Below are 23,873 nucleotides of genomic sequence, written 5' to 3' on the forward strand. Positions count from 1 at the left end.
TCATAGATTTCCATTCACTTTTACTAAAGTTAGAGTGCGAAAACTAAAAGTATTCGGACGACGACGACGACGACGCAGACGACGACGCCAACGTGTTACCAATATAGGACGAAAATTTTTTCAAATTTTGCGGTCGTATAAAAAAAGGATCTTTTATTTTTGAGCTACATCAAGTTAGTTAAAAAATTGAAAAATTTTATTGTCGTGTAGTGGACTAGAATAGGCTAAACGTGAAATAAAGTATCTGCAAAAATAAGTTGGTTTACAGTAACTAAATTCCAACACAACACTGGTAGGTTAGATATCCTGGAATATTCAAAAAACAACAAAATACTATTTTGATTTTATTTTCATTCTTGTCTTAATATGCAACATTACAAAACATCATACAAACATACATATTCCCTTGATAATAAGGTGATATTGTAACAACTTCATGTTCACATGTTTCAATTGCCATCACAATTTACAAAGCAGTTCTAATTTAAAAAGAAATTCACATGTATTCAATCATTCTTTTTCTATGTATTCAAATAATAATAAGCCAAACATGATATTTGTTATTTTTTTCAATATTTAGGCCTTCAAAATAAAAATTAAAAGAATGCATCATACCTCAAACATTTTCACAGAAGTCAATGATTTTAACAATAAAATGCAAGCGTATGATAAAGATATTTTTATGGAAGCAAGAGGGAAAGTATAGTTTTAATAGTAAAGCCTTATAAGAAAAAAATGGTTGAATTTAAAAATATTTTTATGCCTTTGCTGGTTTTGAAGGATGAAAAACACAAAAAATCATATCACCTAGCATTACAAATGTTTCTTCTTGAAAAATGTCATATTAAATTTTGGTTGTTGAAATTACAGATTATGAATTGACAGATTTTACAGTTAGTTCAATGCTACATCAACTGAAAGCATTCCTTTTACAACTCTAGTTTCAATTTGGTGTGCAAACTTCAATTTGAACCCAGTTTTTAGAACAGAATTATGGAGGAATACATCAACAAGACAATACAACTTCACTAATAGAAATAAGCTCAAGTTACTTGACAAGTTTAGGCAGTGAAAACAAAGAGGACCTTCTTATTCAGGTTTATTTTACTGCCAAATGGCATATCAGCTCAATTTTGAGTTATATCTATAAAATGTATTAAGTAGCAGTTATATCAGCAAATAAAAAAAGACACTTATCAAATTAAAAAACAATATTAATGGAACAGAAGTACTTTCTGACATTGATTTTAAATTCCAAAACTGACCAGACTTTTATCTTTTGAAATTAATTTCGAGATGAAAAAACATCCTGAAAATAGTCATCATAAATCAAGTATAAAGAAATACTGTTAAACACATCAAATCAGATTAAAACATAAAATGACAAAAATACAAAACAAATTTCAGTTTGACTTAAACACAACTCCATTGATATTATCTTTTATAAATTCACAAACACACTGGTCACCTTTGTTTCAAATAATTTTGTGTCAAAATAAGTGCCAAAAGACAAGCAATGGGAGACAACTCTTCAGATTGTGGAAAAAAGTTATCGAATTTAAAATCAACTTTCTGTAAGAATAAATGATTCAGAAGTAGACAGCAAGATTTCATATAATTATACATTATTTTTTTTTTATGTTAGGGTTCAAAACAAGATATACATATCATATGGAAAGGTAAACATTTAACTAAAATAATTTCTTCTGAATAATTTTCAGCACTGCAGACTGCAATGACTATAAACCATAAATTTTTCTTTGATATAACACTTTATATTTAAACTATATAAAGTTTTACATTTCTATCTGTTTCAAGCCTTGTACCAATCAATTTTGATTTTGATGACAAACTTTATGTTTGTTCAATAACAATCTCTTAATCTCTTCTTTACATGAAGTTTTGCAATTTTTTAAGCTAAACATTTGTGTATAATAACCACTTCTAAAAGAATATAAATAATGAAAAACAAATCTAACAAAACCTAAAATGATTCCCTAGCAACCAAACACAATACGAATCTTATTTCTAGTTGGCAAGATTATTTTATTCATTATTTTTCCACAATTTTTTGTTACTTTTGAATTGTTCTTCCATATAATAATAATAAGGCTTATCAAACTAGATAAATATACTTTGTTTCTGACCTTTCACTATCACTATAAAGCTATAGACATTTTAAAAGAAAGGCTTCTTGAACATAAACATTTGTACCATTAAATTTAATCTTAAAAAAACTAAGTAAGCAAAAAAGTATAGTACAATTGTCACACCTATGAAAAAATGCTGTTTTTAAATAATCTATGTAAAACTTTGATCTATAAGATCAATCAATAAATACCAACATGGGATATAAGTACAGAATGATGTTATCAAACATTCAAACATACATACACACATGTACTTCAAGCTAACATTTCCTTCAGAAAAGGGAAATAAATGCACAACAAAATCTCTTTCCTACTGCTCAGCAGTAACTTTCTTCCTTTGAGTTAGCCCTTTGTATGTATTTTGTATCTAATATCAGTTAGCCCTTTGTATGTATTTTGTATCTAATCAAACAACAAACCTAATAAAAAAACACACAAAAAGTCAGAATGTAATTCGCATCATCAATAAATCCTTCTTTACTATGCTGACAGAAGAAAAAAGATTTTGTTTGACTAAAAAATATAAAAAGCCTTTCATGTCGATATAAACATACAACATTATTAATTTATAATAATAATATTTTACACAATAAAATATCAAAACCTAACATTTCACAGTTTAAAAGTCCTGATACTCCCAAGATTCTTTTTCATAACCTTCTCGTACATGGTCTAGTAAAACATTACGTCTACTTTCACAGTATCTAAAAAGATAGAATGTATTCAATGATAGACATATAAAATACATTAGATATATTTCTTATAATTAATACTCCCAATACTCCCAAGATTCTTTTTCATAACCTTCTCGTACATGGTCCTGTAATACATTACGTCTACTTTCACAGTATCTAAAAAGATAATAGTAGACATTAAAAATATTCGCTGATGAAGCCTGGAGAATCATTGTTAGCAAGTAATTAGGTTCCAGAAAGTTATTAGGTTCCAGAAAGTAATTAGGTTCCAGAAAGTTATTAGGTTCCAGAAAGTAATTAGGTTCTAGAAAGGTAAGTCCACTGTGTTATTAAGTAAATATAGGGCTGCTTGCACTATGGGAGATTTACATCCAGCAGCAAATATGGTATGTATACTGTAAATTCTGAAATTTTTGTGATGTTTAATTATTGCAAAAATTGTGACTGAATAGATGATGCAAAATAAAAAAAAAACTCGCAAAGTTGATTTCACATTATTTGTCTGCAATATTCTAATACTCTAATGGCAATAATTAATCTCACATTTTTGTACTTTCTTAGAAAATGATCATAATAGTGGAACACCATTATACCTGAATTTACAGTATTTAGATTGATATCATGTAAATGAGTTAGACTATTCTATACTCTGTACTTCACCAATATGTTCAGTCAGATTTATATACATAATATATATTATTCAGAAGGAAGACATGTCACTCTTACTAGATTAAATGTTGTCTTCTTGGCTTAGAAGCAGCAAAGGAGAAGGTTCAGTAAGACCCCTTTTTGGCCCAAAAATATAGCAGTTTTAGAAAATTGTGAAAATGTAATCTTTAAGCTATATTTTGGAAAGTAAAACGCTTCTGCTACATAAATATGAGCTGTTTTTGACAATACAATGCACAAATATCGCGTACTAGTATTATTAAGTCATGCTAAATTACTGAAATCTTCAAAATTTTAGCATTTTGGTTAAATTTTAGACGGTTTCTGTCTAAAATGAAAGTGGCCGCATTAGTGTTCATTCATAATAGTGAAATGTAAGTTGTATTTGATGATAATACAAAACATATATAAAGGTTGAGGATGAACACGGATGCGGCGACCATCGAGACCGGCCAACTATACTCTCGGTAAGTTTTTTTTTACATGGATGAAATTTTAATCGAGGAGTCGCACGTTAGATGCGGGCGAGCTACCGCGGGTCTCTCGACCATCGAGACCGGCCAACTATACCCTCGGGAAAAAAAATTTACGTGGGAGAAATTTTCATCGAGGAGTCGCATGTTAGACGAGGGCTAGCTATTGCGGGTCTCTCGACCATCGAGACCGGCCAACTATACCCTCGGTAAAAAAATTTTACGTGGGAGAAATTTCACTTTCATTTTTGACAAAAACCATCTGAAAAGTGATGTTTTTTGGCATATTTGATAGATTTTTCATATTTAAGCTTGAATCAGAGCGTTTTTAATGACTAAATCAGTTAAAATCTTTCACATAAACTAATCGAATCAATTGAAATAGACACTTAAGTGTTTAACCAGGTGCTCCGCAGGGCGCAGCTTTATACGACCGCAGAGGTCGAACCCTGAACAGTTGGGGCAAGTATGGACAAAACATTCAAGCGTGATACAGCTCTGAATTTGGATTGTGATCAAATTTTTGACATTACATTTTTTTTTTTACACAAAACAAATGTCAAGACTTTACAAATCAATTAAAGATTTCTTCAAACTTTTTAAATCTAAAATTAAATAGTTGACACAGCATAGGTTTCTGACACAGAATGAATGTGGTCTAATGAACTTAAAAGTTTTTGTTTGCCTTTGAGCAATTCACTATGCTGTTGAATATAAATCCTCTCAAAAAAATGTTTGAAGAAATTTTCTTTTTATTTATGAAATCTGAAATGAGAAAAATTTAAACCCCCCCTTTTTTTTTCACATCCCCGTTTCCCTTTTTCCAAAACTGATATCAATTCAAATTTCTAATGGAGTCTGCAACAATAACTACTCTTTTAAATACATCATAAAATATCAAAATGTAAAATAAAGTGCTTGTTATCACTGAATGGTAAAGATTGGTTGGTAGTAAAAGTGAATATACATTGTTTATTGTATAAAACAATAAAAAAAACTTCATCAGCAACATTTTATATTGGCAAATTTCCAAAGAAGTTATTTACATAAAGTTATTGGCAAATAAAAATAGAAAATGACATCATAGTCATGTCTGGCAAATGTCCAACATACATTATCTAAAAACATTTTAGATAAGATAAGGAAAAAAAGCTTCATCAGCAACATTTTATATTGGCAAATTTCCAATGAAGTTATTTACATAAAGTTATTGGCAAATAAAAATAGAAAATGACATCATAGTCATGTCTGGCAAATTTCCAACATATATTATCAACTACTATTCTATACAAAGAAAGATAACTCCAATTGAAAATTAATTGCTATTGCACAATATTGTGCAATTAGATATTTCTTGCTATTGTGCAATACTGTGCAATTGAAAATTTCTTGCTATTGCACAATACTTGATATGGAATCCTGATTTGGACCAACTTGAAAACTGGGCCCATAATCAAAAATCAAAGTACATATTTAGACAGGGTTTCCCCTGGGTCAATTATTTTTTTCGCCACCTCTTTAGCCAAAACAATATATTTTTCGCCACTTTATTATTTTTTTCGCCAAATATATTTTTCTAATAAAATTTTATTTCCCCCCCCCCCTTTCCGCTAAACAAGAAGTGATTTTTACAACAAAACGAAGAATCTTATCACTTGGAATTGATCCCTCGTGTAAGGTGTAGTCATTACATTGAAGGGTTACTCTCATGACAACCACTTGAATATATTTCTTCATAATGACAGTTTTCTTTTCTACACCATCGTAAATAAGTAAAACTATATGCTTGAAACACGTGTGTTACTGAAACGACTTTGAAGTACCCACTCAATGATCTATATGAAAGTTAAATGATAAAGTTTTAAATCAGCGACCTTTCTAGCTTTTGAACATTTTTCGTCATAACAACAATTTTCTTTTCAAAAGAAGGAGAGGAAGCGTAAACTTTGCTTCAAACACGTGCGTCGCAAAGCGGTAAATAAATCCCTTTTATGACATGCGAAAGAAGCCATTTAACCATATCATTTTGTCATATCATACAATCAACACCTTTATTAATTAGGCCTTTGATGTCGATAGCTATAAATGCAATCAGCTGATTATTGATTTTCTGTCAAAATCTTAACGAGTTCAAGGTGAATTCTGAGTATTGTCTGATCGGTAAACATGGTAAAGTCAGAGAAACCCGAAAAAAGTAAATAAACAAGATGGCTGAAAATAAATCGTCATATATATTTCTTTCGCCAATGACGAATTTTAATCGCCACAATTATTATTTTTTCGCAAATTGCGAAAATGGCGACCGCCAGCGGAAACCCTGTATTTAGATAAAGCATATCAAATAAGCCCAAGAATTTAATTTTTGTTAAAATCAAACTTAGTTTAATTTTGGACCCTTTGGACCTTAATGTAGACCAATTTGAAAACTGGACCAAAAATTAAGAATCTACATACACAGTTAGATTTGGCATATCAAAGAACCCATTTATTCAATTTTTGATGAAATCAAACAAAGTTTAATTTTGGAACCCCATTTGGACCAACTTGAAAACTAGGCCAATAATTAAAAATCTAAGTACATTTTTAAATTCAGCATATCAAAGAACCCCAAGGATTCAATTTTTGTTAAAATCAAACTAAGTTTAATTTTGGACCCTTTGGACTTTAATGTAGACCAATTTGAAAACGGGACCAAAAATCAAGAATCTACATACATAGTTAGATTCGGCATATCAAAGAACCCCAATTATTCAATTTTTGATGAAATCACACAAAGTTCAATTTTGGACCCTTTGGGCCCCTTTTTCCTAAACTGTTAGGACCAAAACTCCCAAAATCAAACCCAACCTTCCTTTTATGGTCATAAACCTTGTGTTTAAATTTCATAGATTTCTACTTTTGATAACTATTTACACCACTGGGTCGATGCCACTGCTGGTGGACGTTTCGTCCCCGAGGGTATCACCAGCCCGGTAGTCAGCACTTCGGTGTTGACATGAATATCAATTATGTGGTCATTTTTATAAATTTTCTGTTTACAAAACTTTGAATTTTTCGAAAAACTAAGGATTTTCTTACCCCAGGAGTAGATTACCTTAGCCGTATTTGGCACAACTTTTTTGGAATTTTGGGTCCTCAATGCTCTTCAACTTTGTATTTGTTTGGCTTTTTAACTGTTTTGATTTGAGCGTCACTGATGAGTCTTATGTAGACGAAACGCGCGTCTGGCGTATAAAATTATAATCCTGGTACTTTTGATAACTATTTACACCACTGGGTCGATGCCACTGCTGGTGGACGTTTCGTCCCCGAGGGTATCACCAGCCCGGTAGTCAGCACTTCGGTGTTGACATGAATATCAATTATGTGGTCATTTTTATAAATTTTCTGTTTACAAAACTTTGAATTTTTCGAAAAACTAAGGATTTTCTTACCCCAGGAGTAGATTACCTTAGCCGTATTTGGCACAACTTTTTTGGAATTTTGGGTCCTCAATGCTCTTCAACTTTGTATTTGTTTGGCTTTTTAACTGTTTTGATTTGAGCGTCACTGATGAGTCTTATGTAGACGAAACGCGCGTCTGGCGTATAAAATTATAATCCTGGTACTTTTGATAACTATTTACACCACTGGGTCGATGCCACTGCTGGTGGACGTTTCGTCCCCGAGGGTATCACCAGCCCGGTAGTCAGCACTTCGGTGTTGACATGAATATCAATTATGTGGTCATTTTTATAAATTTTCTGTTTACAAAACTTTGAATTTTTCGAAAAACTAAGGATTTTCTTACCCCAGGAGTAGATTACCTTAGCCGTATTTGGCACAACTTTTTTGGAATTTTGGGTCCTCAATGCTCTTCAACTTTGTATTTGTTTGGCTTTTTAACTGTTTTGATTTGAGCGTCACTGATGAGTCTTATGTAGACGAAACGCGCGTCTGGCGTATAAAATTATAATCCTGGTACTTTTGATAACTATTTACACCACTGGGTCGATGCCACTGCTGGTGGACGTTTCGTCCCCGAGGGTATCACCAGCCCGGTAGTCAGCACTTCGGTGTTGACATGAATATCAATTATGTGGTCATTTTTATAAATTTTCTGTTTACAAAACTTTGAATTTTTCGAAAAACTAAGGATTTTCTTACCCCAGGAGTAGATTACCTTAGCCGTATTTGGCACAACTTTTTTGGAATTTTGGGTCCTCAATGCTCTTCAACTTTGTATTTGTTTGGCTTTTTAACTGTTTTGATTTGAGCGTCACTGATGAGTCTTATGTAGACGAAACGCGCGTCTGGCGTATAAAATTATAATCCTGGTACTTTTGATAACTATCTATTTACTTATACTAAAGTTATGGTGCAAAAACCAAAAATAATGCTTATTTGGGCCCTTTTTTGGCCCCTAATTCATAAACTGCTGTGACCTCAACTCCAAAAATCAATCCCAACCTTCCTTTTGTGGTCATAAACCTTGTGTTAAAATTTCATAGATTTCTATTTACTTATACTAAAGTTATTGTGCGAAAACCAAGAATAATGCTTATTTGGGCCCTTTTTTGGCCCTTAATTCCTAAAGTGTTGGAACCAAAACTCCCAAAATCAATCCCAACCTTCCTTTTGTGGTCATAAACCGTGTGTCAAAATTTCATAGATTTCTATTCACTAAAACTAAAGTTATAGTGCGAAAACCAAGAAAATGCTTATTTGGGCCCTTTTTGGCCCCTAATTCCTAAAATGTTGGGACCAAAACTCCCAAAATCAATCCCAACCTTCCTTTTGTGGTCATAAACCTTGTGTTAAAATTTCATTGAAATCAAAATTTTTGCGGTCGTATAAAAAGTGTCCACAATTTTTCGTTAGATGAACCTGAAATTTGAGGCCAAAATCAGCCCTTACCCGACCTACTCCTTTCAATTTTAAAGTTTCTGATCTGTCCAAACCAGGTTTCAAACTAATAATCCTCCACACTTGAGGCATGTTCACACCATCAAGAGAGTAAAACAAATAAAAGATTTTACTGACTTATAAAACATACATCATCGACATTTTGTTGTCATTAAATCTTACACTGATATTTTGTTGGCTTACCTATATTTATCCTGAACCTTCTGTTTAATGTCATTTAACATATCAGAAGTAATATCTCTTTCTAGATATTCAGATAATTGTTCTGTAGCATTTTCTAAATCTTTCTGGTTGTCCTGGAAACAAAACAATAAAACTCAATATTTTCTCTTTATTTTCTTGTTTATAAAGGAGAAGTGTAATTTCAGGAATCTATTTTGAATTTTCTATTTAATTTTATTAATTTTCTACAAACAAACAGTTCAATGATAGTTTCAAGGTGAAATACTGATAAATATTGAAAGAGGAACTAATTTCAATTGAAGACCAGCAAACCACAGATGTATTGTTACGGTTTAGGGTATAAGCTGTAGGTTTGTACATAAGACTGTTTCAGGCTACTCAGTAAACTCTCTATTCTATTTTCGCGTTCGTCATTTACGTTGGCGTATACAGACATTTGATGAACATTGTGTATACTTATATATTGTTATTGTATGTAAATATTGTTAGTAAGGTCTCTGAGAATAATAGTGTTTGTCTTCACTGTTTGACCATGGGAGGTCGCCTGACTGAACGACTGTTCCCAACTTCTGTTTACCCTTATTTCACATGTTCCTGGCTTTATTTCCTGTTATTTTATTAGCGTAAGGCATGAATATTATAACCGGGGCCCATACATGCTAAAAGTAAGCTAAGATAAGTCCTGTTTGTCCATTTTCCGACTCGACAGAATGTCAACATTCTGATCGCCGCCATTTGCATCACTATGTTTATTGACGTCTTTGACCTAATGACCTGAGATCAGGGTTGGCAAAGTATTACCCGCCCGGGAATTCCCGGGTTTCCCGGGCTGGGCAATACTCCCAAAAATGGGGAATACTGGGCATTACTGGGCAATATGATTTTTTAAGCTTATTTTAACACAAAATAGTAAAGTTTTGGTGTAGTTTCATAGTATTATAGCTATATATACTTTTTATACAAATAACCATTGACAGTCATTTCTAAAAGAATGAAAAATTCAATTTCGTTCCCTTCTATGTAGCCGGAATACAAGATTTGCACATTTAAGGAAACCTTGTTAATTACCAAGCATTGTTTCAATAATCCATACTTTGAAAAAAAAATTATTGCAATGTTTAAGTGAATTGATAATTTCAAATGTTTTACATTCATACATTTGTCATATTGCTAAATAAACACCCTAAGGGGTCATGCCATTAACATTTATAGAAATGAAAGGGCTGATTATTGTTACATAAACAAATCTGCATTCTAATCTGAATAATTACTTACTAATTAGTGACAGTACATATACATTATTTAAATGTAATTTTTCTTACATGTAATTGTTAATTCTTAATAGGAGTTATATTTATTTAAAAAAAAGTTTTTTGCTTTATGATTTACAGTTTTACCAATTCAGACAAACAAAAAAGGTTATATATATCTTAAATGTATAAAATTTGTGTTTGATCACTGAATCCTCTTTAAAATTCAGACCAGTATTTTATATTACCCAGTATTGCCCAGTATTACCCAGTAAAACCCGGGTTTTCCCAGTCTTTCCCACTGGGCTGGGCAATACTCATAAAACCCGGGTTTTTGCCAACCCTGCCTGAGATCAGCATCCAATCAGCATAACGTAATTTGCCCACCATCTCCATAGAGAAGTTGGTGGGACAGATGTATAAAAGCGAGTGCACAACAGTCTTCAGTCACTCCTGATACCAAGGAAGCTTACCAAAGGCAAAGCAAACCCAAAGTGCCGCAGTCGATGCAATACATGTACCTTGCTATTGTATGCATCCCTGTTGATAAATGGACCAAACCATGATTGAACTAGATGTTTTACTACGCTTACTATTTTGCTCATTGTAAAATGCCAAATAGAGACCTATAGTTGTTAATTTCTGTTTCATTTGGTCTCTTGTGGAGAGTTGTCTCATTGACAATTATACCACTTCTTCTTATTCTTATATAAAAGACCTGATTGTTACCTTTCCTTCAGCTTTTTATAACTTACCTCAAATATAATAGACTGATTGTTCTTTTTCAAATAGAAAGCAAAGACATATGTGTACATAAGAGTTTGTCTACATTGACACAACACATCTACAGCTTTTTTTAAGAATTGTACTTCAATCCATGACATGTGCTGCTGCATCTCTTCCATCTTTAATTTCACAGAGGCATAAAGCTAAAACAAAATATTATTAATTTTATCATTATGTCAAGTTGTAGTATTTATAGGCTGCACACTTCATTATTATTATTGACATTGCACTATATTGTTTAGCTCACACTATCAATTCTTTCAGAAGTACGGTCAGCAGCTGATAATTTGAGTTTCAAAAATCAAGATTTCACAGTCAAATAAAACAAAGATTGTTACAATTATTTCCTGAACTGTTTTTTTATAAAGACTTCAAATATGAAGGTTATACCAGAAAAATGTGATAAAAAAATTTTAACAAACATTTATTGTCAGATTTTTTGTGAAAAGAACTACTGTTTTAATGCATGTTCATATTAAAGAACATTTCACAATCTTTCTTGTCTTTTCCTTATAAGGAATAAAACCATTTACTCCCTTTCTTATAAAGAAATGAGACAGTTGAGATTTTGCCATTCAACTATATGGAAATGGTTCATAACTGTTTACATACGTTTGTGAGAATCTTACCTTGTTTTCAAACTTTAAACTTTGCATGTGGTTCATGTACCGATTACAGTAGAACAGATATCTTTGTAACATTGCTCTAGAGACCTGTAATTGATAATAATTGTCTTCTAATACATACATACGTAAGACAGTCACAAGTAAAAGGAGTTATTTTGAGAGTTTTTCATGGGAAAGTGGATGATTATAGTATGGTTGTCAATAGTTATTTTTTTAATTTGGAATGTTCAGTGAAATAGTATAAATATAAATCTGCTGATACCACATCAACAATTTTGTTCAACAACAGGAATCAACTGCAGCATTTAAGGAATGAACTTTATGCTATTCTTGTCCAATGTCTTTTTTTTTAATGAATAATCTACCCTACCTATCAGACTACCATGATTTGGTTGACAGTTTTGAGTTATCCTAAACCATAGCTGACCGGTTCTTCCCTCTATTGTGGCACCAATGAATAAGACTTGTTAACAACAAAATGATTGCCATTAGGAACACGATGGGTGCCAGCAGTGGAGCAGGAGCTGCTAACCATCCTAGATTATGTTGTTCAAGCCTTAGTTTTGTATGTAGTGTTTTGTCGACTGTTATTTGTATTTTTTCATTTTTCTTTTGGCCAAAGTGTTGTCTAATTTCATATTGCCTCTTAGTATCTTCTTTCTTTCTTCCTACTTAGGTATTATAATCAAGATTTTAGCTTCATTTCTTATGCCCCCAATGGTCATCTAAATAAGGGGGCTCAATATTTCAGAAACCATTTGATAGCAACTGTATTGTTTCATTAGTTTCCAGAATCTTTTCACTTTTAAATAACATACATAATACAAGATCTTAAAAATGCATCATATATTGAATGTAAACAGCCATACCATTGGCATGCTGAGATTTTACTTTGATTTCAGAGGACAAATTACCTCCTGGTTATCTCTAGCTTTCTTAGCCTCATCTTCATCATATCTGTTACAATTATACCTGGAATATACAGTAATGTCAGTATTTTTATAAATGTTTCAAAGTAAGAAAATTTACTTAAAGTTATGTTTGAATAAAGACTTACTCAACTTTTGAACAATAAAAGTATTCATTGTTAAAGTATTTTGTTCCAGGTTGTAGTTGTATTTTTGACAATGTTTAACATACATGTAGCATATTTATTTTGTGTCATAGATAAAATTTATTCTTTCAGTGTATGTTTACTTGTTTTGTTAAAGTTCTTTTTGTGTTAAGGCATTTTAAAAGATATTTTATAGTGTGTCTTTCAATGTTGTAATGTTATACTTCTGTTTCAGGTTAGGGTGAAGGTTGGTGTCTATTGAAATATTTAAACCCCCTGCATTTGTTTGCAACTGTCCTAAGTCAGGAACGTATTGTGCAGTGGTTATCATTTGTTAATGTACAGTGATAGTTGTTCCTTGTTTTCCCCTTTACATGGTTTTAAACTAGTTATTTTTGGGCCCTTTATAACTTGCTGTTCAGTGTGAGCCAACGCTCTGTATTGAAGGCTATACTTTGACCTATAATGGTTTATTTTTTACAAATTGTGACTTGGATGGAGAGTTGTTTCATTGGCACTCATACAACATTTTCTTATATATCTAATTATGATATCACAAGGACTCAAACCCGACTTCTTTCTAAACCTCCTTACCATGATGACCCATGTGGTTCCCATGGACTTCTGTTGGGTGTGTTTAAGTCCATGGGAACCACATGGGTCATCATGGACTTAAACACACCCAACAGAAGTCTGCTTTACAATTCTAAAAGTACTAACCATGATGACCCATGTGGTTCCCATGGACTTAAACACACCCAACAGAAGTCTGCTTTACAATTCTAAAAGTTCTTACCATGATGACCCATGTGGTTCCCATGGACTTAAACACACCCAACAGAAGTCTGCTTTACAATTCTAAAAGTTCTTACTATGATGACCCATGTGGTTCCCATGGACTTAAACACACCCAACAGAAGTCTGCTTTACAATTCTAAAAGTCCTAACCATGATGACCCATGGACCTAAACACACCCAACAGAAGTCTGCTTTACAATTCTAAAAGTTCTTACCATGATGACCCATGTGGTTCCCATGGACCTAAACACACCCAACAGAAGTCTGCTTTACAATTCTGGTTTTTACAGATCATGTGGTTACAGCCTCCATCTTTCTCTATTGTCACTCGACATTTTGGACATTCCTGCCAAGGAAATAATAAAACTATATTACAGTCCCTTACAGATTGTCAATCGACATTTTGGTCATTCCTGCCAGGGAAACAATAAAAGTATATAACATTCTATTACAGATTACAGTTAAACTATTACTTGTTTCAAAGTTAACCATAAAATTAAGTTTTCTGTTAAATAGTTTGTAGTTCTGGTATTAAATATGTAAAAACTTACTGTATTTCAGGTTTTATGTGTCAGCTTATTTTTGATTTAAATATTTTGACCTCGAGATTTGGGTTAATATGTACCTTGGTATTGGCAGCTATCCAGTTAGAGGTTTCACTGTCGTCATCACACTTCTTTATCCATTTTCTTAACCATTTACATTTGACTGGGTCATGCCAATTTTCTCCACATGCAAAGCTATATAACAGATAAACAAATTCTGTTAATTTTATGTTTGTATGAGAACCATATGTGTTACTGTCCTTTGACAATCCAATTTAAATTGACTTTTATTTCCCTTATTTGTTCACTAAAAAAATGTTATGCAATTTCATCGACCTACTGTAACAGCTACAGATCAGGGTTGGTCTGTTGTGCATTTTGCTTTCATCTTGCATGGATTTGGTTGACGAGTCTGGTATGGTGCATTGATGTAACGGCATATGTAACAGTTTCTTTGATTTTGTAAAGCTATTTCTTTTTCTGAGCATGAAACATAGATCTGAGATATTTATTCTTACCAAAATATATGGCCGCAGGCGCAGGTTACTGGTTTGGCATCGTGGAAAATAACTTTTACTACATGCCCACAGTCTGGGGCTGGACACCATCGTAATAACTTGTTACACTGAAATATAAACACATTCAATTTTTATCATATATTCATAAAAACACATTCAATATTTATTTGATATTCACAGTATATCCTAGTGTGAAAGTTAAAATGGAATGATGTTTTTTCATAAACAAAAATGGCTTGTTAAGGTGTTTTAAAATAAGGTAATCTCTTCACATGACTTTGAAATAAATAAGTTTATAACAATAAATATTAAATGTTGCAAATTTTGTTCAATGTCGAACTTAATAGTACATTTTTGTATTTCTACTTGATGTTTATACTTTGTATGCCTGATTCCTTTAACATGCATAATTAATTGATTGATTTTAATACACCACTTTTGCCAGTCTAGGCTACATGTATATATATATAACATTGTATTATGTCAGCCAGAATAAATTATGGAGGAAGTCAAACTCAGCTGGCAATTCTAGTCATTTTAGATAGTAGAAAGCACCTTTCCACAAGATTGGTTGGAACTTACATTTTTGAAAACTTACATTTATAGCTATAAATTAGACAAAAACAGAATGCCAATAATATTTTACTGTGATAATCTTACCTCTACAAAACTATTGGTTATTAATTGCTGGTATTTTAATCTAGTTCTTGGATCAGTTATTAATTTCCTGCAAGCATAAATCATTTCATTTTAAACCATATGACATATGACCTGTAATTTTCCATCTAAACTAAAATTAGGATTGAAACAGTATAATAAATATCTTTTTGATTCCTACATTTCTAGATTTAGGAGTACATTTGTAGATTATTATGATACAATTCTACAATGGTAACAGTTTGACAGATTTCAATAATGAGTGGTTCAATCAGATCTTTCACTTAGATCTTCAAATGTGTCCTTTTTGTGAGATCTAAAGACATAATAGGTCATGTTAAGTGATATTTCAGCATTCAATCAAATTTTCTTTACAAAAGTTTTAGTATTTTTTACTATAGATCCTCAAAAACATTTTGGGTAATCTGTGAGATACCTCTGCTTAATGTTTGAAATTAACCGTAACAATATCCTGACAGGATTATAATTTCATGCATAACCTAGGTGTTCCTTTGTTTGAAGCCTGTTGTGTACACCTTGGCAATATATATCCCTTTTTATGGTCAGCGATTTGGGAGTCACAAGACAGGAAAGCAATTCTTTGCCAGTAGCAGGAGTCCTTTATAGTCAATGATAATGAAAACAGATGGTGCTAATAGCTTTTATTAACCTTGAATTGTGTGTATACAGAGACTACTTACATAACTGTATCATCATCTACTAGAATATCACAACCATACGCAGCACATGATATTTGTTGTCCCTGACCTTCCTCTACAATCTTAGATGTTAAATAATCTGTCCAACATTCACTACAAAATTTATGGCCACATTCTAATCCTGCCATATCCTACAATACAAATAAAAAGTTAGTGGTCATGGTAGTCTGCTGGAATTACACACCAAGCTTTAAAAACTATCTACGTGTTCGGTACAATTAAACACTCTTTCACTCATCATTTGATGGAAAGTGTAAATTATATGACACAAGAAGGTAGAGCATGTCAAAGATTTGCCGCTATTCATTTACTACATGTATGTAACTTACGTCACTAATGTTACTTATTATTTGCATAAAGCCTTTGTATATGTAATGTTGCCTTGTGCACAACTAATCATAAAATGATTATCTATTGTAGGAAAACAAGCCCCATTTATCATTTAAGGTATCAGAAAACTGGTATTAGGAATGATGTGTCTAACAGATTTGAAAAGCACATACAATTTACAACTCTACACTGTTGAGCTGTTGACCAGTTTTAAGGACATTCTGTTTAGTTCTACAGAGAATAAAAAGGGAGAGGAAAATTTACTTTTAACATGATGAAAAATTATAAGCAATTTCAAACAAGAAGTTCTCCTACTTTCCATCTGATGACTGTCAAGCTGCTGACCAATATATAAAGTCATTGGGTTAGATAGTTCTTAAGGTTGTTAGTTGAAGGACAAGGTGCTGTAAATAATGTCTCCACCATGGAGTAGATAGATATTTCATAAATCTTTGTTGACCCAAAATAATTAAGGACTCTGCCAGTCAGGATTTTAGTAGTGTCTTTAAGTGCATCACCTACCTTCTGTGATTTAGTTACATAACAGATCTCACAAGTTGCTGGAACACTATCAGCTGATGTTGCCAATCTAGTCATTTTCTATAACATAGAAGAAAAGCATTTAATTATTTTATTATTATCTGAAAAATCAATTTTAGTCATAAATATGTAAAATCACCATGATCATTGCAATTTATATTAATTACAAAACAAAATTCACTACAATTTTAGCAAAATACAGATGAAATATCAACTATTGTTAGGTCAAAATCCATGGTTATGTCTCTAACCAGCATGACCAGTGTTCTTCCATATGAATTTATGATGCTATTTTTCTGGATTGTGATGCTATATTTTTTGAAACAAGATGGTATTTCAAATTTTCCTCTTTACCAGGATGCTATATGTATGAAGAATCTGGGAATAACACTGTCTAACACACTTTTTTGTGGGGATTAATTTTCCTGTCTTTAAGTATGTGGATGTTATTATTTAAAGGTTAGAATTCTGTTAGGGTTTGAATTCCATGGGTGATATATATCTATCCTCAAAATAGAAGAAACCAGGTGCTCCGCAGGGCGCAGCTTTATACAACTGCAGAGGTCGAACCCTGAACAGTTGGGGCAAGTATGGACAAAACATTCAAGCGTGATACAGCTCTGAATTTGGATTGTGATCAAATTTTTGACATTACATGGTTTTTTTTTTACACAAAACAAATGTCAAAATTTTACAAATCAATTAAAGATTTCTTTTTCAAACTTTTTAAATCTAAAATTAAATAGTTGACACAGCATAGGTTTCTGACACAGAATGAATGTGGTCTAATGAATTTAAGTTTTTTTTTGCCTTTGAGCAATTCACTATGCTGTTGAATATTAATCCTCTCAAAAAAATGTTTGAAGAAATTTTCTTTTTATTTATGAAATCTGAAATGAGAAAAATTTAACCGCCCCCCCCCCTTTTTTTTCACATCCCCGTTTCCCTTTTTCCAAAACTGATATCAATTCAAATTTCTAATGGAGTTTGCAACAATAACTACTCTTTTAAATACATCATAAAATATTAAAATGTAAAATAAAGTGCTTGTTATCACTGAATGGTAAAGATTGGTTGGTAGTAAAAGTGAATATACATTGTTTATTGTATAAAACAATAAAAAAAACTTCATCAGCAACATTTTATATTGGCAAATTTCCAATGAAGTTATTTAAATAAAGTTATTGGCAAATAAAAATAGAAAATGACATCATAGTCATGTCTGGCAAATGTCCAACATACATTATCTAAAAACATTTTAGATAAGATAAGGAAAAAAAGCTTCATCAGCAACATTTTATATTGGCAAATTTCCAATGAAGTTATTTACATAAAGTTATTGGCAAATAAAAATAGAAAATGACATCATAGTCATGTCTGGCAAATTTCCAACATATATTATCAACTACTATTCTATACAAAGAAAGATAACTCCAATTGAAAATTAATTGCTATTGCACAATATTGTGCAATTAGATATTTCTTGCTATTGTGCAATACTGTGCAATTGAAAATTTCTTGCTATTGCACAATACTTGATATAGAATCCTGATTTGGACCAACTTGAAAACTGGGCCCATAATCAAAAATCAAAGTACATATTTAGATAAAGCATATCAAATAAGCCCAAGAATTTAATTTTTGTTAAAATCAAACTTAGTTTAATTTTGGACCCTTTGGACCTTAAAGTAGACCAATTTGAAAACTAGACCAAAAATTAAGAATCTACATACACAGTTAGATTTGGCATATCAAAGAACCCATTTATTCAATTTTTGATGAAATCAAACAAAGTTTAATTTTGGAACCCCATTTGGACCAATTTGAAAACTAAGCCAATAATTAAAAATCTAAGTACATTTTTAAATTCAGCATATCAAAGAACCCCAAAGATTCAATTTTTGTTAAAATCAAACTAAGTTTAATTTTGGACCCTTTGGACCTTAATGTAGACCAATTTGAAAACGGGACCAAAAATCAAGAATCTACATACATAGTTAGATTCGGCATATCAAAGAACCCCAATTATTCAATTTTTGATGAAATCACACAAAGTTCAATTTTGGACCCTTTGGGCCCCTTATTCCTAAACTGTTAGGACCAAAACTCCCAAAATCAAACCCAACCTTCCTTTTATGGTCATAAACCTTGTGTTTAAATTTCATAGATTTCTATTTACTTATACTAAAGTTATGGTGCAAAAAACAAAAATAATGCTTATTTGGGCCCCTTTTTGGCCCCTAATTCATAAACTGTTGTGACCTCAACTCCAAAAATCAACCCCAACCTTCCTTTTGTGGTCATAAACCTTGTGTCAAAATTTCATAGATTTCTATTCACTTAAACTAAAGTTACAGTGCGAAAACTAAAAGTATTCGGACGACGACGCCAACGTGATAGCAATATACGACCAAAAAATTAAAATTTTTGCGGTCGTATAATAAAATCCTAAATAAAAACTTTTGCTTTTACAGTAGTTCCTTCATCATTAAATACACAGTACATATATTTACCTTAGGTCTTGCTCCGGTTCCAGAATCTTTTCTCAATGGACTGACAACATGAGCCTCAGAAAACAGTCTGTCTTGATCACCATCATAGTACCTATAACGTTATTAAACACTTAAGAAAAACACTTTTATTTCCCAACCAACATACAAAATTTAGCATAAGAAGTGAAACAAATGTATTTTCTTAGTTTGGGTCGCACTCAACTCCAATCTTAATTGACTAGGATTGTCAGTTTTCGAAGGTCTGTGGTTTTCTCCTGGCACTCTGGTTTGCTCCACCAATAAAAACTGGCCACCACTAAATATTTATAGTATTTTCAGTGCTTAAAAGTTGTGTTAAATAGTTATCAACGGTACCAGGATTATTATTTAGTATGCCAGACGCGCGTTTCGTCTACATAAAACAAGTACAAAGTTGAAGAGCATTGAAGATCCAAATCAGAAATTTTAAAGCTTTTATATCCTTTAAAATGTTACTTGAAGCTAAACTTCCTTTCTCATACATTTATCTGCCAAACAATTGAAAACTTTACATTACCTTTCCATAAGCTTTTCTTTATCCCATCGAAAATGGTTCAGTAAAATTCTTATCACTGTTGGAGGAATCTGAAACAATTTTTTTTATCTTATAGTACATGTATGAACTCTTAAGATAATAATATAAAATATCTTTTAATAATTTTCTTTACCTCAAGTCATGAGCATTGTACATGTATCAGTCTCTCTTTATTTATAGCTGATTAGAATTTGGGGCTATCATATTTCAGCAGGGTTGGCAAAGTGTTACATGTATTAATACCCAGGTGGGAAAACCCAGGGATTCCCGGTATTGGGACCGTTTGCCCTAATAACATGTTCGCCCTGGGTATAGTAAAAAACCCTGACGTATAGCTATTGGATAGAGATAGGGATTATGAATGCTGCCCTATAAACAGCTATTGGATACGTTCGGTACCCAGGGCGAACATGTTATTAGGGCGAACGGTCCCAATACCGGGAATCCCTGGGTTTTCCCACCTGGGTATTAATACATGTAACACTTTGCCAACCCTGCTGAAATATGATAGCCCCAAATTCTAATTTCTATCGCCCATAGAGTCTGTTCGCTCTACTAAAAAAATATTAATATTCTGGGCATTGAAGTTAAATAAACTTATTCAAATATTTCTATGGAATATATTCTTGAAATTTATGGAAACAGGGAAATATTTATTATATGGCTTGTTTAGAATCATTTATTGTTCAATGACAAAATAATTTGGATCACTGATTATTGTGATACTTGTCTTTTGATGGAGTATTAATAAAAATCAAACGTTTTGTTTTGATAAAATATTCAGCTTGAAATTAATAAGAACAATGATGTACAAACTGGCAAGTTCATTCATTATTATACTCTGAGAATAGTCATCAATAAAGAGAAATACATTGTATTCCAGTATTCTACTCTGTTAATCAAAGGGAAAATGATAAATTGATTGCGGCAATATAAATATTCTATCAATTTTTCAACAAATTTTAACATATTTTGTTCAAATACCTAAAATTATGCGACTGGACAACAATTAAAAAAAAAAAAATCAGGGCGAATGGACCCTGGGCGAACAGGTATCAGGGCGAACAGGTACTAGGGCGAATGTAAATCAGGGCGAACACCCGGATTCGGGATTCCCAGGCTGGGCAATATTCCCCGACATGGGTAATAGCAACCAAAGACAACCGCTGAATTCATATTACAGCTTTCTATTTCAAGTACATTCATGAAGTTTGTGGCAGGTTAAACTGTCAGTGATAGGAAGGAATCAAATGCCTACATGTATTTATTCTGACATACATGTACATGTACGAATGTTTTAATATTGAATAATGACCATGGTTATCTGAAACAAAACATACAAAAACAATAAATGGAAGTTTTTAACAACCTTGACTGGCTATACAGCCCTTTCACGGTCAGAACATACAACAGTATGAGTATTAATCTTTAAATACTTCATTGTTATGTCATTGTATCTACATGTAGTCAATCATAACCCTCAGACATATCAGTTTTGGATGATTCTAATGAATATTGCAACTTGTAATTTAAGTTAACTTTACAAAAAAGGCAATTGTTCATGAATATGACTTTATGAAATTATTAATCTAAAAAGTAAACAACACTTGACACATAGTTACTCAATCCACTAATTCGAGGAACTATCCTCATTTGGTATATTGTGATGCAGTGCATAACCTGTTATTGTTAAGAGCATATACATTTTACATAACTTTCAAACACACCTGAACCACAACATTAACTTCTTTAATGCAATCAACCATAAACTTTACTATCTTATCAGCAGTCAAGACCTCAAATGGAAATTCTTCTTGTTCAGATTTGTCCTGTGTGGAGGAGGGTTCAGCCATTTCCACGAAGTCTTCATTATCACTGGAATCGATTTCAACTTCACCTTCAGAGTCCTCATCATATATCATATCATCTTCACTGTCCATTTTCTTTCTTTTGTTTGAAATATTTATAGATCCCTCTTATGAGTTGTTGCACAAAACAGGTCGTATTTACATCTGTGACGTCATCTTCGGTCTGCGACCAACAGACGGTCACCAGTATTTGGAATTACTAGGGGAAACGATTGAATCTTTACTTAAAATATAAACAATGACATTCCCTTTTTGTCGAGCATGACATAAATTGAATTTGGTTGAAAAGAAAGCTTTGGTAAATCTGAATTTACGAAGATGATATCACCTTCGCCGAGCTCCTCATTCTCGAGGATTCTGGGAAAGTTTTTTGTTGTTTCTAAAACTACCTCAATGCACAAAAGAGCGAAGCAAAGAGAAGATAACTCACTCAAAATCACCGTTTTGGTGCCTTTTGAGTCCTTTTGAAGTTTTTTTTTATTAACATGTAGAACTTCGTAAAATCACTTGTTCTTGTAAATTATTTACAAATTATTTGAGTTTGTTTATTCTAAAATTAAAAGAGATTATGATTTACAGTATATGTCTCTGGTTAAAGGACTATTGAATTCATGATTTATAATAGGTTATATTGATAGACTATAGTGATGACTAAATGTCAAGCTATCCTGCAATTCTCATCCTGCAATTCTGTTTATAAAAAGCTATCCTGCAATTGCGTTTGGAAAACTACATGAGCGGCAATTTTATTTTTCTTTAAACATGTTAAAATCATAGCTAAACCAATTGACAACAGAAAACTAAGAAATGCCATGTTGAAATTGGGAAAAAAATCTCAAAACTAACTCAGAAGGAAAACTACGCACATATGTTACTTTTAAATCAAATTTTGTTTGTGAAAAATATCTTAATATTGTTAAAAAATTTGAAGATAGACGGAGTCTAACAAGATTTCGCATATCTGCTCACCATTTACTTTATATAGAGAGCGGTAGATATAGTAATACTCCCCGACACAATAGAATATGTAAGAGATGTTGTAGTAATGAGGTCGAAGATGAAACACATTTTCTTTTCAACTGTGATAGTTTATCAGACCAAAGGAAAGACATGATAACAATCATAAATAATTGCTGCAAGAATTTTAAAAAATCTTGACCCTAACCAAAAACTGATATGGTTAATGAATAATGAAGATGATAATTTATTATCAGAACTATGCATGCTCATTAAGAAATATGAAAACCTTTAATGGGATTTATCTCCCTCTACTACTTGTAATTTGAACTTTATATTTTCTGTATAGTGAGTTCTAGAGCACCGTCCCTTGATGAATATTGCCCAGTAGCAATGTCAACCCTTGCTGCTGTGCATTAGTCATGAGGAGAATCACTATTGGAGTAATCTCATGTATCTGTAGCTAGTTCTAAAGGATCTCCCCTTGATGACCTTTGCATTGTTGTGATGTAAAAGTCCCTCACTGCTGTGCACTGGTCATGAGGAGAACTACTGCAGAATGAGATACTATATTCCCGGTTCTAATTTTACTTTTTTTACTTTTTTGTTTTCGTATTAATAAACTTTATATCATATTCTTTTAATATTAAATCGGCCTCATTACACTCAATGCCTCTTACCATAACTATATCCTACATTGCTCATATTATCAATTTATTATTTGTGTATTACTTATTGTGTATTTCACTAATGTTTATATAATCATTGTATTATGATGTTTTTGTATCTTGACCGACAAGGGCCCGTAATTGGTATAATAAAATAATGTCTAATGTCTATAATGTCATAGTTTTTGACTTTTTTATTCGAAAACAAGATTTATAGTCTATAGAAAATCAAAGATTATGTCTGACTCAGGTGCACCTCAAATAAAGTTGATAATAAAAACATTTTTTATTTTCGTGTGCATCATCTCAAGATAAGAGAAATTGTTTAAATTCCACTATTAACTCACTATGCCCACATTTTACGCATCTGATTCCTCAGCCAAAAACGGATATGGCTTCTTAATGTAGAGAATCTT

The 23,873-nt window shown here is 32.1% G+C and overlaps 1 protein-coding gene across 2 annotated transcripts; it reads right to left on the reverse strand.

Moving 5' to 3' along the window:
* Positions 1 to 331: 331 nt before the first annotated feature.
* LOC143071188 (E3 ubiquitin-protein ligase arih1-like) lies at positions 332 to 22,208 on the reverse strand. 2 transcript variants are annotated; one of them, XM_076245352.1, is made up of 14 exons: positions 21,692 to 22,208; positions 19,947 to 20,014; positions 19,412 to 19,502; positions 16,881 to 16,958; positions 16,011 to 16,159; positions 15,313 to 15,379; positions 14,653 to 14,759; positions 14,215 to 14,329; positions 13,805 to 13,935; positions 12,652 to 12,709; positions 11,741 to 11,824; positions 11,081 to 11,254; positions 9,076 to 9,188; positions 332 to 2,854 (listed from the first exon to the last, which is right to left on the reverse strand). In XM_076245352.1, the coding sequence occupies exons 1-14, from the start codon at positions 21,902 to 21,904 to the stop codon at positions 2,770 to 2,772; spliced, it is 1,533 nt and encodes a 510-aa protein (XP_076101467.1). In that variant the 5' UTR covers positions 21,905 to 22,208; the 3' UTR covers positions 332 to 2,769. The 2 variants fall into 2 exon arrangements, with proteins under 2 accessions (XP_076101467.1, XP_076101466.1); XM_076245351.1 differs by having other exon boundaries at positions 332 to 3,001.
* Positions 22,209 to 23,873: the final 1,665 nt, after the last annotated feature.

The sequence above is a fragment of the Mytilus galloprovincialis genome, chromosome 4 (assembly GCF_965363235.1).
Source record: "Mytilus galloprovincialis chromosome 4, xbMytGall1.hap1.1, whole genome shotgun sequence".
NCBI classification, from domain to species: domain Eukaryota; kingdom Metazoa; phylum Mollusca; class Bivalvia; order Mytilida; family Mytilidae; genus Mytilus; species Mytilus galloprovincialis.

Bases quoted from the DNA above. Each gene is read 5' to 3' on its own strand.
- LOC143071188 (XM_076245352.1), bottom strand. From the start codon at position 21,904: ATGGACAGTGAAGATGATATGATATATGATGAGGACTCTGAAGGTGAA. The intron at 19,503-19,946 runs GTAATGTAAAGT...ATAACGTTATAG, and splicing joins AAAGAAAAGCTTATGGAAAG to GTACTATGATGGTGATCAAG. The intron at 14,330-14,652 runs GTAAGAATAAAT...TCTGTTATATAG, and splicing joins GCCTGCGGCCATATATTTTG to CTTTGCATGTGGAGAAAATT.